Below are 14,211 nucleotides of genomic sequence, written 5' to 3'. Positions count from 1 at the left end.
ATTGCTGAGAGCTGGAGAAGGTTTAGATTCCCTAACCCTAGAGTTAAGTTGTCTTGGTTTGGGATTGGTCCGCGGGTCCCCGGAAGGAGGTTTTGGGTAGGGATCGTGATGCACGCCATTTAGCTGGTCGCGCGGTTACAGAAAAGCCTGTGTGAAGCCCGGCTCGTTGTCAGAGCTGCCCGCCCCCCCCCCCCCCCAAGCACTGGTGGTTCGGTCTGGAGCCTACCTCCCCCGTCTCTGCGTGCAGAGTGGCTCTGCCCGAAGGCCCCGCCCCCAGGCCACGTGGGCGCCCAGCGCCACGCTTTCTGCAGTTTAAGAGAGGTTTTGTTTGGAGAGCCGAGTGGGTTGCGGTTTGGATCTTGGAGCTTGGCTGGCCTCTCCTTGGTGGCCGCGTCTCCACCCTATTCCCGCCCCAGGTCGGCTCGGTTCCCAGCCGGGCTCCAGGCGCCATGGCTTCCCGCGGGAGGAAGCGGAAGGCCGAGCCGGCGCTGGCCGCAGCGGCCGAGAAGCGGGAGAAGCCGGCTAGCAGCCAGAAGGGAGTGGAGGAGGCGAGCGTCGTTATCGAGCATTGGTGAGGGGGTCTGGGGAGTAATGGGGGGCAGGCAAGGGCGCCGCAGACCAAGGGTCTCAGTCTCTGACCTCCCCCATCTCTCCTTAGCATAAGCTGACGCGTCTACGGGCGCAACGCCGCGGCCCTGAGCCAGGCGCTGCGCCTGGAGGCCCCGGAGCTTCCAGTGAAGGTGAACCCTACCAAGCCCCGGAGGGGCAGCTTCGAGGTGACACTGCTGCGACCCGACGGCAGCAGTGAGTGAGGGCCCGGGGCGGGGCGTTGGGGGGCATGGATCCGAGGCGAGGAAGCGCGGGTCTCAAACCGCCGCCACCTGATGATTTCGGGGACTTGCTGGTGGATTCCAAAGTAATTTCGCTTCACGTGGACTTTTCCCAGGTACGGAGCTCTGGACTGGGATTAAGAAGGGGCCCCCACGCAAACTCAAGTTCCCTGAGCCTCAAGAGGTGGTGAAGGAGCTGAAGAAGTACCTTTCGTAGGGAGGTTTGGGCAGACGTCCTCACGCTGAGGTTGGAAATGGGAAATGGGGGAGAGTGGACTGATCTTGGTGTGGCTATTGGCGGAGCAGCACTTACTGTTAAACCCCTTATTTCACACAGGACCTACATTTTCATAACTCTTTTCTGCTCTCAGGATTTCCTCTAGTGGGAATACCTCTTCCCCTTACTGGTGGGAAAAACTGAAATCCGCAAAAAATGATTTCTATCCAGTGTGCCCTTTGCTAACTCCATGTTTCATTTCATTGTCTTTGAGCTAAGTCGTGGAATACCGATGGTAATGTAAATGATTATAAAAATGCAAATCGTGTCCTTTGAGGATGCAGTTAATTGTTGTCCTTGGGGTGTGGACCAGTTTTATATATTTGTTTTTTAAAAAAACTCATTTTCCTGTAAACCCCACTTATGTATTGGGGATTCCCTTATTTATTGGAAGAGTTATGATTCTCCCCTTTCCTGATCAAACCTTTGTGTAACTTCAGGTATGCCTACTCCTGCCCTCTTGTCTTGCTTGTTACTGGTACGCTGTTTCTGTTACCACCCCATGTAATAAGCCTGCATTGTAGTACTCTCACTCCCGGTCACAGGATCTGACCTTGTCTTTATCCCTAGTGCTTCAGAGTGCTTTGGCATGTTGTCAGGCACTTGATACGTTGAGTGAGATGTGGGGGGGAGGATGCAGTCCTTGAGCTTTCCTGGGTTTGTGTGTTCAAGGGAGGAGGGCTGGCTCTATGATTGCCTGGAGCCCTTCTCTAACTTTTTTCCCACTCTCATTTTCACAGCCTCTGTCCCTGGTGATGTTGGAGCATTTATGACGGGACATGGCCAAACTTCAGTCATGTGCCTGAAGCTGTGGTTTCTTCTCCTGCAGAAACGGTGGTTCAGTTGTGAGGCAATCCTCTAGTAAAGGCACTGAAAAGTTCTTGGATTGGTTTAATAAAAATCAAAGTATTTGAGTTTGATATAATCTATGAGTAATGAAGTAAAACTTACTCTTATGGTAAGGGATGCCCTAAGCCAGCCTTATGGGATTGGTCCCCCTTGTGTTTTTCATAGCCTAAGGTCACCAATTAACTTGGAACTCCTATGGTCCCTGTTAGAGCATGTGAAATACTTGTAAAAACTATGGGGAAAAACTAAATAATTTCTTTTTGAAAAAGCAACTGTATCTTTTTCAACTCACTTCTCCGAAGTGATGATAGAAGTACATCTTCCTGGCCCCTGTGGAGGTTCTGGCTAGACTAACCATACTGGCAGTGACTAAGCCACGCACATTAGGTACTAGACAATATCCTGTCACCCACCCACTTAGTGTTCCATCCCAGCATTGTTTCACACCTCCTTCTGGAACATTTTCTCTCCCACAGAACCCCCACCACAGAGGGCTGGTCTTTCTCAGCTCTTCCTGAATCAGTTATTAGATGCCTCTTGACCTGGGAGACCTGGCTTTGGCTGTTACCTCTGACCCACTAGAGTTGTGACACACAGTTTATTGTTTCATTTGTTTGTCACTAACTGCAAAATAGATTATAAAGAGGTAAGATGGTTCAAGTTCATAATTTTCTACTCATGGAACGATTTTTGCCTGCCTCCAAAAGCCTGGGGAGGGAAGGAGAGCTGGGGGTTTATCTGCCTCTTGTGCTAAGAGGACAGGGCATGTGCTAGCCTGCCCGTGTACCTTCTGTTAGCCAACATTTCCCACCCTCCCAGTCCCTCTAACCTGCCCTCCCCACTCCACTACGTTAGTATGTCCACCTCTGTTTCTGACTCTGAGGAAGGGTCGGGCCATACGGAGGGAATACTCACGGGCACAATCCCCTCTGACATCGAGTCCACCACATCAATCTCTTCTTCAGGGCTAGCAGGAAGTGGATCCAACAACTCAGAGCTGCCAAATCCCTCCTTGCTTGCCTCTGGAGCAGGGTATAATACTTCATCCCTAGTTAGGGACACTTCCAGCCCAGTCTCCACCCAGTTTGAACAGGGAGGTGAGAGGTCCCCATAGGACCTCTGGGGAGAGTCAAGGGAGTTGATGTGGAGAAGTTTGAATCTCTGACCATCCAGTGGCTGGGAGCTGGGAGTTTCCAGGTCTGGAGTCCAAGAGCCTCCCACTGAAAGCACGTCCCCTTCACTCACCTCAGAGGGCATGACAAGGGGGATAGAAGGCTCAGCTGGCCCTTTGTTCTCACCAGCGGGTTCCTTTTCCAATCCTGTGATTTCCCTGGGCCAGAGCTCCATGTCTGGCAAACACCATTCTTCCCCTTCAATCCAGTTCTTTCCTGTTTCTGTCAGGTGATAACTAGGGGTCCTACAGCCCTCAGCCCAGGGACTCTCCAGAGACCCTAGGGGTGGCTCGATGTCTGAGCCACAGAGCATGAAGTCCAGGATTTCCTCCAGCTCACTGGTGGCAGCAGGGCTCGTGATCCGGTACTCCTCAGCCTCGCACGGCTGCCTGAGCAGGGCTGTGTCAAATGCATAGGGCTCTCTGCAGTCAATACCCAATCCCGGTTCCTTCCCTATCAGCTCTGGACTGGACCCAAACTCGGACTTCACCCCTGGGTTGTCTGGGGAGTAGCTAGCAGAGAGCAGAATGTCTTGTAGCCTAGAGTGCATGGGGGAGTCCTCACACAGCTCTGTTCTAGCAGATGTCATTTCCTGCTCCTTAACTGAGGACGGTTGAGTCCCTGGAGGCTCTTCCGAGTCTTCAGGTTCTGGGATCTGAGGGCTCCCTGGAGGCTCTTCCGAGTCTTCAGGTTCTGGGATCTGAGGGCTCCCTGGAGGCTCTTCCGAGTCTTCAGGTTCTGGGATCTGAGGGCTCCCTGGAGGCTCTTCCGAGTCTTCAGGTTCTGGGATCTGAGGGCTATCTTGAGAGTTTTTGAGGGGAGGCTCTTTAACTACCTCCCAGCAGGTCCCGTTGACAATCTTACGAAGTTTCACTCTGCCAACCTGCCCCTCTGCAGAGTGTGAGTTAGGTGCCCTGACTTCAGGGCTCTGCTTCTTGTTCCCACCCAACTTTCCAGGACCAGATTGGCTTGGGGTGCTCTGTAGAGGACTAGTTCGCCCTGTTTTCTGCTTGTCCTCTGGTGCTTCTTTCTTTATACTCTTCTGCCGCCAAAGACGCCGGCCAGGGGATGGGGGTACTGAGCTGGGCCCACTTAAACGGCTGGCAGGCTTGGACGTACAGACATCAGGAGACAGCTTTGAGCGGCTCAGCCTGATCTTCCTGGGCAATAGTCGCTCGTCCACAGAGGGGTGCAAGCTGGGTGGGGAAAGTGCTGTAGGACCAAGGGCAGGGTAACTTTTGTTCTCTTTAGGTCCCTGACTGTGGCTTGATGGTGAAGAGCTTTTTTCTTGTGGAGTTGGGCAGGCTCTGGCCTTCCTCTTGAGCAGAAGAGTGCCCGACAAGTTCTCCGTGTCCTGTCGGTTGTTCTCCTGGGGCCCCTCCTCCTTCCCCGAGGACTTCAATCTCACTGCCCCAAGAGGACAGGGAGTCTGGGTAACAGGCAGTGGAGTTCGAGGGCGGCGGATGGATGCCACCACCCTGGCAGAGATGGGAGCCTCACTTGGAGGTTGTAGGTACTCCCTGTTCAGTCTTCGACCCTGAGGGGCCTTCACCAACTTCCCACCCTCTAGATGAAGGGATTCTAGCTCAGATACACGGAGCTGACGGGCAGCAGAAAGCACATCCTGGGCTTCTTCTCGAGATACTTCCATCTCTGAGGTGTACAGGAAGTCCACCAGCTTCCTAAGTGTCCTGATCTTCAGGCCCCCCAGCTCGAGCACCACCTTCCGACCCTGAGCTGGCCTCTCCCGCTCCAGGCGCTCTGTGAAGAAGGGGCTGCAGGCCGAAAGGAGGCAGCGATGGGCGGGGACTGCCTCACCTGGAGGGAAACCCAAACACTGAGTTCTCTGTCTCACGCCGACTGGCATGTTCACGGGTTAAGCACAGACATTACTACCTAAAGGTGCTGCCTCTTCTCTCAGTTTCCCTCCACAGAAGTTGAAGTAGAAGGATACATTTATTTCTTCTGCCTGCCTGGAACATTCTGCCATTACCTAGCTAACTCAGTTTTTACCTACTTTAGGCTTTCAGAAAGCCTTCCCCCACCCTACCCCATCTGGGTTAGGGGCTCTGTAGCTATCATAGCATTCAGCTATCTGCACTGTAATTGTCCATCTCCTTCACTAAACTGTAAGCTCTGTGAGGACAGAGACCGTGTCTGTCTTGCTCACTGAAGTATATAGCCAGTGCCTGACACAAAGTAGGGGATCAAATACTTGCTGAGTAAATGTTTTCGACTCACACAAGAGTTTAAAACTTTGTATAGAAGCTGCTTGTGGTCCAACAGAAAGATCATGAGCTCTGGATGTGGATGATCAGGGCTCAGTTCTCTCCTGAGCTCTCTCCACTGCCTGGTATCCACTGTCCTGAACAACCTTCTCATTTTATGGGCACTTCATGGGCAATTTCCGTCTCCAATGGCTTCAGTTACCAAAGGCTTGCTGATGACTCCCAGATTCTACATCTGCCCAGGTATCTTTTCTGAGATATTAAGCATGCCGTAGCCTGCATGACTACATGGAGGTCCCACAAGTACCTCCAATGCAACCTTTCTAGAAAGTGAACTCATCATTCCCCACACTCCAAAACTTCCCAATTTTTACTTCAAAATAAGATAGCACACTCATCCAACTGCCCAGGCCTGAAAACCAGAAGTCATATTTGATTCTTTTCTCTTACCCACTGCATCTAGTCAAACATTAAGTTTTTTTAAAAAGCTAATACTTCTTGAGTCCTTAGTATGTGCCAGGCATCTAAGGATTTTAGCAGCATTAATTCATTTAATCTTCACTGCAACCACGTGGGGTAGCTGTCATTACAGATGAGTAAACTGTGGCATAGTGAAGTAACATGCCCACAATTACAGTTAAGGAGCAGGGACAAGATGTGAACCCAGGGCTACAGTCTATGCTCTTAACTGCAGCAAGTTTTGTAAATTCTCTTGAATAGCTCATAAACTATATATTTCTTTCTATTCTCAGTGCCTTAGTTCAGGCCACCATTCCCTCTCTCCTGAATTCCAAAATAGCCTCCTATCTGGGCTCAATAACAATCTAATAATTCTTCTCATTGCAGCCCGAGTGCTGTTTCTAAAGCAGTTAGGACCTTCTTGAAACCTTTAAATACATTTCCCAGTGTTATGAGGATAAGACCAACTTCCTTGGTATAACACTTCAGACCTGCTGATCTCTCTAGCCACACCTCTGATCAATACACTTATAGCCTGTGCTCTAGCCATAATGAACCACTCACAAATCCCTGGTCACATGTGTACATTTCTGTACATGCTGTTTTCTCTGCCTGGGAAAATCTTACCCCATTTCCTCCTACTTCTATGTGTCCTTCACAACTCACCTATGGGGTTATTTATTTATTTATTTTTGACAGTTGATTTTTTTTTTAATTTATTTTTTGGCTGCATTGGGTCTTCGTTGCTGCGCGTGGGCTTTTCTCTAGTTGTGGTGAGCCGGGGCTACTCTTCGTTGTGGTGCGCGGGCTTCTCATTGCGGTGACTTCTCGTGAAGCACGGGCTCTAGGCGTATGGGCTTCAGTAGTTGTGGCACGTGGGCTCAGTAGTTGTGGCTTGCGGGCTCTAGAGCACAGGCTCAGTGGTTGTGGCACACGGGCCTAGTTGCTCCACAGCATGTGGGATCTTCCCGGACCAGGGCTCGAACCCGTGTCCCCTACATTGGCAGGCAGATTCTTAACCACTGCGCCACCGGGGAAGCCCCCTATGGGGTTATTTCCTCCAAGAAATTGTCCCTAACACCCATGCCCCAACCTACTCAAGTCTGTGAAGGATGCTCCTCTTTTGTGCTCCTGTATCAGCTTATACTTACCCCGATGTTATTTATTATACTGCCCAGTTATCTGGATGCACTGGTTATTTGAACGTCTCCCCTTTACATGGTTTCCTTACGAGGATGGACTTATCTTCATATACACTATATGCCATGCTAGTAAAGTACATTAGCATACACCAGGCAGTTGATACTTTTTATGTTTATTTTGAATTAAGGAATGCATCCCAACTCCGCACTTCCTAAGAGAACCAATAGACAAGTCACTTAACTCTCTAGGCCTCAATTCACTCATCTGTACTGCTGGAACTATGTAACATTCCACATCTCACAAGGCTGTTATAAGAATCAAATGAGACACTAAACTGTTGCTACATGTACTCTGCAAACTGGAGAGTGTTACACAATGTTGGCTGTCATAATCCTTTTTGATAAACGAAGAAAGTGAACTGGAAAGAGGTGAAGTTACTTGCTCATTTGTTACTGTTAGTAACAAAACTAGGACTTAGACTCCTAGTCTTAGGTCTTTTACACTATACCAGGCTCTACCCCAAGCTGATTTAACATTTCAAGTGTAAAGGGAAGGGGTGGAAACAAGCTATATGTTTTTAGGTTTAACAACAAAACAATAAAAGCCATCAATTTGAAGACAAGAAAAAAGGAAAATATGTAATAGTATCATTTAAGTAAGTATCTAATACTTACATTGTGCTTAGTACATTAAAAATACTGTTCTAAGTGCTTTACGTATGTTAACTCAATGTTCACAACCATCCAACTACGGTGTATCCATGTTTTACCGAATTTCTATGCTTACAAAACTTTATAATTAGTTTCATTTTTTAAGAGAAGGAACATAATCTCACTTTCACTCATTGAAAAATGTACCTGTCCTAGAAACAGCTCTTTACCAAATAGCTTACAGTACTCAAAGGCAATAATTACACACTTTCCTGGTTTTCTCCTTCACTGCTTGGCCCTGAAGTCATTTATCTTAGTCTGTGGTGAGTTTTCAATTGAGTCCCTACTAGTCTCTTACCTTCTGCCTGCAGAAGGACATCACAGAACACACCATTCTGTTGCTGGTGATGAAGCTGCAGAAAAGCTAGCCGGAGGAACTGGGGATTCCTGTATAGGATTTTGGGACTGGCAGGAGAGCACATGTTGGTCTCTTAACAAACCTAGGTTTTCATCGATCAGATTCCTGTGGGTGAAATAATACCTTTCAGAAGCACGATTATACCTAATTTTTTTTTTTGTCTTTGAAATGACAGGGAAATTTTGAAAGTGGGAGACAAAAGCATGAGTTGAGGAACCATAAGCCCAGGAATTGTGCCAAGGGTATCTTAAGAAAGAATATCCTAGTGGTTACAGGTGGGAGCTCAGAAACAGCCTAGATTTGAATCTCAGCTCTGTTATTTATTAGCTTAGCTGTATAATTTCAGGCAAATGACCTAACTTCTCTGAGTCTTACTTTTATCATCTAGGAAATGGGAATTATAACAGTACTGTACTTACCTCGTAAGGCTGTTTTAGAGATTTAATGAGTCAATTTTACCAAATTGCTTAGTACTGTGCATGTCTGGCACAAAACTAGCACTCCAGAAATGGAGTTGTTATTATCCTTAAACCTTCCTCATTCATGTTGCCAGAAACCCAACTCCTATGGTGCTCACTACTCATTTTCTTCCTGAGCACCACATTTCTGAGTTTCATGGGTATACTTCCCCAATTTAACACATTTTAACAAAACACTATGGAGTATTCAATGACCTCTAGGAAGTCATACACACCTTCTTTTCTCTGAGCTCACTCTATCACACTAACCAGCAGAGGGTGCACAGTAAAGAAAAGAAGCTGCTGGACTTGGTGGGAAGGTCTCTCACAGCAGTAAGAAATATTACCACCGTGCGTTCAGATGTCCTTGACCGAAGTGAGCCTGATTCCGCCTGGAGATTGGCAAAGAATCTGGCCTTTAGGTTTGTCAATCTGGTCAGTTCTCTGGCCAACAATAAAGCAAGGATAATTAAGCGTTCTACCCCTCCCAACACAAGCTGGGTATTCTGACTTCAGGCTCACTACGTTTCCAGCTTTTTGCACGGAGATCCCCACGCTCACTGCACAGCTGGTACCCCCTCTCTGGCACGCAGTTTTCTGTCAGGCGGCACTGAAGCTCCAAACAGTTCACGTCAAACTATCAGGAAAGAAAACAGTGGAAAGGTAAATTAAGAAACTGTAGGCTCAGTGCCATCCCAGCCAGAGAGATGGGGATGGAGGATGGCAGCTGTTGCAAGGGCCCAGAGGTAGGCCCTGGGGGAGCTTCCCAATCCACCAGCACTGGGCCTTGTCCCCAGACCCAACCTGGAAGAGCTCTGCGGCAGGAGGTGCTCCTGCTGTCCTCTCCGTGCTTGGGTCCTCGGTTCAGCCTGCCTTGCTTCCTCCCAAGGTCCAGGCTCGTGCGGGACGGGGCTGGGGGTGGGGGTGGGATTTAGCAAAGCTGCACAACGTCCTGAGAGTTCTCCCCGTCCAGAACCAAGGGAATCGGGGTTGGCGGGGGAAAGCAGGGCTTCAGGGAAGCCCCTGCAAAGCTGGGCGCCTCGGCCCAACTCCTTTGAAGAGAGAGCTCTCGGCGCAAAGGTTTCTGGGAATGGACCATGGGGATCCCGGAGGCCTAATTCAAGGCTCACCCAACACCGTCACCTCCAGCCGCACGGGCTCTGCAGCCACTCCCTGGTGGCCTCGTCCTGCCGCAGGCCCGGGGATCCTTATGCACTGGGAAGTGGTGACAGCAAGGCCCTGAGGCCACGCGGCCGGTGCCACACACCTCGCGCCACCTTTCCGCTCACCGCACGTCGCGGCCCCGACGTCCTTCCTCCTCCCCCAGCTCGCGGGCTTACGTCTGCCCGAATACGTTATCCCCATTGGCCGAGGCTCCTCAAAGAGCCAATCACAGGACGAGGAGCGCTTTGGGCAGGAGGCTAAGTCTCCGGGGGCTTGGAGGCTGCGGGAAGGCGGTAGGGCTGCAAGAGGAAGGGGGAAGGGCCCACTCGGAAGGAATTCTTCTGGAAGCCGGCCTCGTCCTCTGTACCCGATGAAAACACACGGAAAAGAGGCTCAGGACTCCCAACAGGGCAGCCTCCAAGGTGGTAGAAGGGCATCTGCGGCTTCCCTTTGAGGAGGCTGCGAATGGCCTCGGCCCCACTAACAGTATCCCAGGCGTAATGGAGGAGAAGGCCTCTGGATGGCTCCAGTCGCACCTTGTCCCCCATGTCTCTCACTAGATGTCTCCTAAGGCCAGGAATGTTCTGGAACAAGGTCCTCGGGCTAGTTTCTGAATTCAAGTTTTTCACAGATTCCACTCCAGCCCCACATCTCGGAGACCTTGTGACCCAGGGGGTGGCAGAACTTTCCGTCTGGAGGGGGTCACCGGTGCTGATTTCCTTCGCACACTTCCCGACTGGAAACAGCTGTTCTCAGGGATGATATCAAAAATTAAAAGATCTCGAGATTAAACATTTAGAGAGAATGCCAAGCCACTTTAGAAATCTGGACAGCTGCTCTCTCCCCCGTTCGCGTTAGGACCCGGGTCCCGGCTTCGGGTAGCTGACTGGTATGTCCAGCGCTGGACGGAGCCGGCTGAATCCAACGCCACTGGGGACAAAGTGTGGTGAATTCGCCCGGAGCAGCCCCCGCGGAGGCCAAGGAAGGACGATGCGTAAGAGAAGGGGAACCTGCCCACGGACAAAACATAGAGGGGTGAGTAGTAGAGGGCGCCCAAGTGTATCTTTGTTGATATTTTACACCTTTTCAAATAGGATTTGAGGTGGTTGATTGAAATATGGGGGGTGGGGGTGGATTTCCAAGTCAGGTAATATTTTCCCTAGTTCGAGGCTCCTGCTCTTAAGACGAAGAAAGAAACAAGGAACAGAAGACATTTTTGGTTGCCGTCATATTTTGAAGAGGGAGCAATTCGTGAAAGAACATAAAACTTAGCAGAGGGACAGGTTTTAGATGTTGTCAGCACCCACACACACACAAAGCGAGCAAGCAAGGAAGAAAAGGCAGAACGATACTTGTTCACGCATCTGTTACTGTGGAATCAAGACTGGATTACGCAGGTGCAATACCACTATAGGTGATGCTTTGGGGTTGTAAAGAAAATATAAGTAGTACATCTCCTCATGAATATATTGTTATCAGGATTAGATTAATTTTCAAGAGGTAGCGAGGACTCACTTCTTGGTTTTATGTTTGTTTTTTTTTTAATCCAATTTTAGTTAAATCTTGTGTTAGTAGATTTTCTAAAGGGAATGATAAATGGCCATCCTACGCAGGGCTTCAAAAACGACAAACTTTGTATGGTAATGTGTTGTCACCAGAGGGTAGAAAGGAGTAAAAATGTTTTGTTTGCCTTTGTATGGATAGCCAGTGTTTTTTTGGAGTTGGATTTTTAAAAATTTCTTCTCCTTGGCATTTATAGTTTTAGTCTGTTTTAGAAGTAGAGCCATCACAGCACAGGGCTCTACCCTACATAATAATTTTAACACTTCTTTTTTAAGTATAATTTTATTTCACGGCTCTTCCCTAATCTTTCACCATTTTATGGTATCTTTTCTTTGTGTGTATGTGGTGATGGTTGTTGGTGGAGCAGTTAAACTCTGAGAGTTGTAAGAGTGAGCGCTGACTGTAGTCTTCCATGCATAAAAAACAAAACGAAACAAAACCAAAAAGCAAAAAAGGAAAGAAAAAAAGCCCCAAACAAAAACAACCCTGTATCTCTGAACACATCCTCAGTCCATGGACTTCTCTCCATTTTTACTGCTACCGTCGTCAACTCCATATCACTGCAACTTGACCTTCAAACTAATTTCCTTGCTTTCACTCCTGCCCCTACTTTTTAAAATTATTATTATTTTTAAAAATTTTTATTTATTTTTGGCTGTGTCGGATCTTCGTGGCTGTGCACGGGCTTCTCATTGCGGTGGCTCCTCTTGTTGCGGAGCACTGGCTCTCGGTGCGCGGGCTTCAGTAATTGTGGCTCATGGGCTCAGTAGTTGTGGCTCACGGGCTCTAGAGCGCAGGCTCAGTAGTTGTGGCGCACGGGCTTAGTTGCTCTGCGGCATGTGGGATCTTCCCGGACCAGGGCTTGAACCCGTGTCCCCTGCATTGGCAGGCGGACTCTTAACCACTGTACCACCAGCAAAGTCCTCTTGCCCCTACTTTAATCCATTTGTCACATAAGCAGCCAGATCTTTTCAAAATGTGGACTGGATTATGTCATTCTGCTGTTTAAAATCCCCACAGGCTTTCTTCTGCCTAAGAATAAAATCAAAACTCCTTTCTCTAACCTATAGAACCCTTCATATTCTGATTCCCACCTACCCCTCCCTCCTCATTTCCAACATGCTCTGCTGGATCCAGTATGTTTCAGCCCCGCACTTTAGGGCTTTGGCATTAGTAGTTGCCATGGCTTATATTTTCTCATGGTTGGCTGCTTCTTACCATTCAGATTTCAACTTAAATGTCACCTGTCCAGAGAGACTGTCCCTGACATCCAGTCTAGAACAAGCCCCAGGTCATTCTCATCAGTCTGTTTTGATCTCTGCATAATGTTCCATCTGACATCTTATCTGTTAATCTTCTGCAACTGCACCCCCCCCACCCCAACTAGAATGTAAACTTGAGAGCAGGAAACTTGTCTATTTCATTATCCTTGACGTCTGGAAGAGTGGGATGGTGCTCAAAATAACCCAGAAAGAAGTAGTCTTTTTTCTGTTCACCGAGTATAAACAGTTTTTCCCTCAGTGAGTATTAATCCTTGTGATTCTTTATTTGGAGATAGCTGTTTGAGATAAATTTAAAATTTAACAACTTTTTCACCACTGGGTTAACTTTTTTGACTCGTATATAATTTTATTTTGAATGTTATCTACAAATTCATTAATGTTAAATGGCTTGTCCAGGATTATATAACTAGTAAGCTAACAGACTTCATTCATTTATTCATCTGTTGCTAAATATGAGATACAAGGCTGAGCTTTGGGGATACATCATAAACTAGAAAGACATTTTTTATGCCTTCATGGAGCTTATCTTCTGGTGGGGGAGACAGGAACACACACACACACATACATACATACACACAAAAAAAGGAAGGCAAAATACTTGCAAGTTAGTGGTGGTGTGAAGGAAACAAGACTAATCCATCTCTAGAAAATCATAGCATGTTCTAGATAATGGCTGTGATCTAGGAACCAGTGAATCAACAAACATATGTGTTGATTGTTTTCCTTTGACAATCATCTTTGGCTTTTTTTTTTTTCATCTTTGGCTTTTAAACTTGCTATGTAGGACTGGGAATAGATGGAAAGTAGAGGTAGAAGATGTGATAAGGTAATTGGAAAAGATTCTTAGACAATGAGAGTTAAAGGTTGTTTGTTTCTCTGTCAAATGTATTCATTTTCTATTATAGTTTGTTTAAACCCCATCAGACAAGTGCTGTGATGTCTGGTACGTCTTCCAGCACTTCTGAGAGAAGTCCTTTTTGGCCACATTAGACCAAGTATGAGGGTATATGAGACAATAGACCAAATATGAGGGGGTGGATAACGATCAGATAAACCTGATTAGAAGGGCACTTTCATCCTGAGGAGGAGCGGAATTCCAGTTTAGAAAGATAAGGAAAGGTCAGCTTATGGTTAATAAGTGTTACTTTAATGTATTGGATGAATAGATATGGCATCTTGAAAACAGACGAGGAACTTGGCCTTTATCCCGACTACAGTGTAAGGTAATGGAAAGAGCATGGGCCTTGGAGTGAGACTGATGAGGCCCTTACTCCTTAGCCAGATGAGCTCAGGTTCGTTTCTTAACCTTGCGGAGCCTTGATTTTCTCGTCTCTAATCAGTGGTAATGCTTTCTCCATGGTGGTGTTTTAGAAGTTAGGGACAGTGAGTGCAAAGTGCCCTCACGTGATAGATGCTTCATTTATTGGTTGCTATTATTGGGCAGTGGTGAATCACTGAAAGTTTTTTGGTAGGGTAGATATTGGTAATAATAACTCATTCTTATTGAGTTTGTACTATATGCCATGCATTATTTTAAGAACCTTATGTGTATTTTAATTCTCACAACCATCCTGTGAAAGAGATATAGCTATTATCTCCATTTTATAGTTAAGAAACTGAGTCACAGAGAGATTATATAACTTTTACAAGGTCACAAAGTATGTAGTACATTTACTTGATTAAGTATACTTACAGAAGAGAAGCGTTTGAAGCCAGT

The 14,211-nt window shown here is 47.5% G+C and overlaps 2 protein-coding genes across 2 annotated transcripts; one reads left to right on the top strand and one right to left on the bottom strand.

Annotated features, from left to right (window-relative positions):
* Positions 1-269: 269 nt before the first annotated feature.
* SELENOH (selenoprotein H) lies at positions 270-2,032 on the top strand. Its single transcript, XM_082626685.1, has 4 exons — positions 270-571; positions 659-804; positions 947-1,077; positions 1,848-2,032. Exons 1-3 carry the CDS (start codon positions 450-452, stop codon positions 1,045-1,047), a joined length of 369 nt encoding a protein of 122 aa, XP_082482811.1. The 5' UTR covers positions 270-449; the 3' UTR covers positions 1,048-1,077; positions 1,848-2,032.
* A 770-nt stretch (positions 2,033-2,802) lies between these two features.
* BTBD18 (BTB domain containing 18) lies at positions 2,803-8,090 on the bottom strand (the record flags this gene model as incomplete). Its single annotated transcript, XM_082628736.1, has 3 exons — positions 2,803-3,783; positions 3,919-4,946; positions 7,967-8,090. The coding sequence occupies 3 exons, from the start codon at positions 8,088-8,090 to the stop codon at positions 2,803-2,805; spliced, it is 2,133 nt and encodes a 710-aa protein (XP_082484862.1).
* Positions 8,091-14,211: the final 6,121 nt, after the last annotated feature.

The sequence above is a fragment of the Mesoplodon mirus genome (genome assembly GCF_964341445.2).
Source record: "Mesoplodon mirus genome assembly, chromosome: 7".
Classification (NCBI taxonomy): domain Eukaryota; kingdom Metazoa; phylum Chordata; class Mammalia; order Artiodactyla; family Ziphiidae; genus Mesoplodon; species Mesoplodon mirus.
This window is presented reverse-complemented; position numbering and strand designations above follow the sequence as displayed.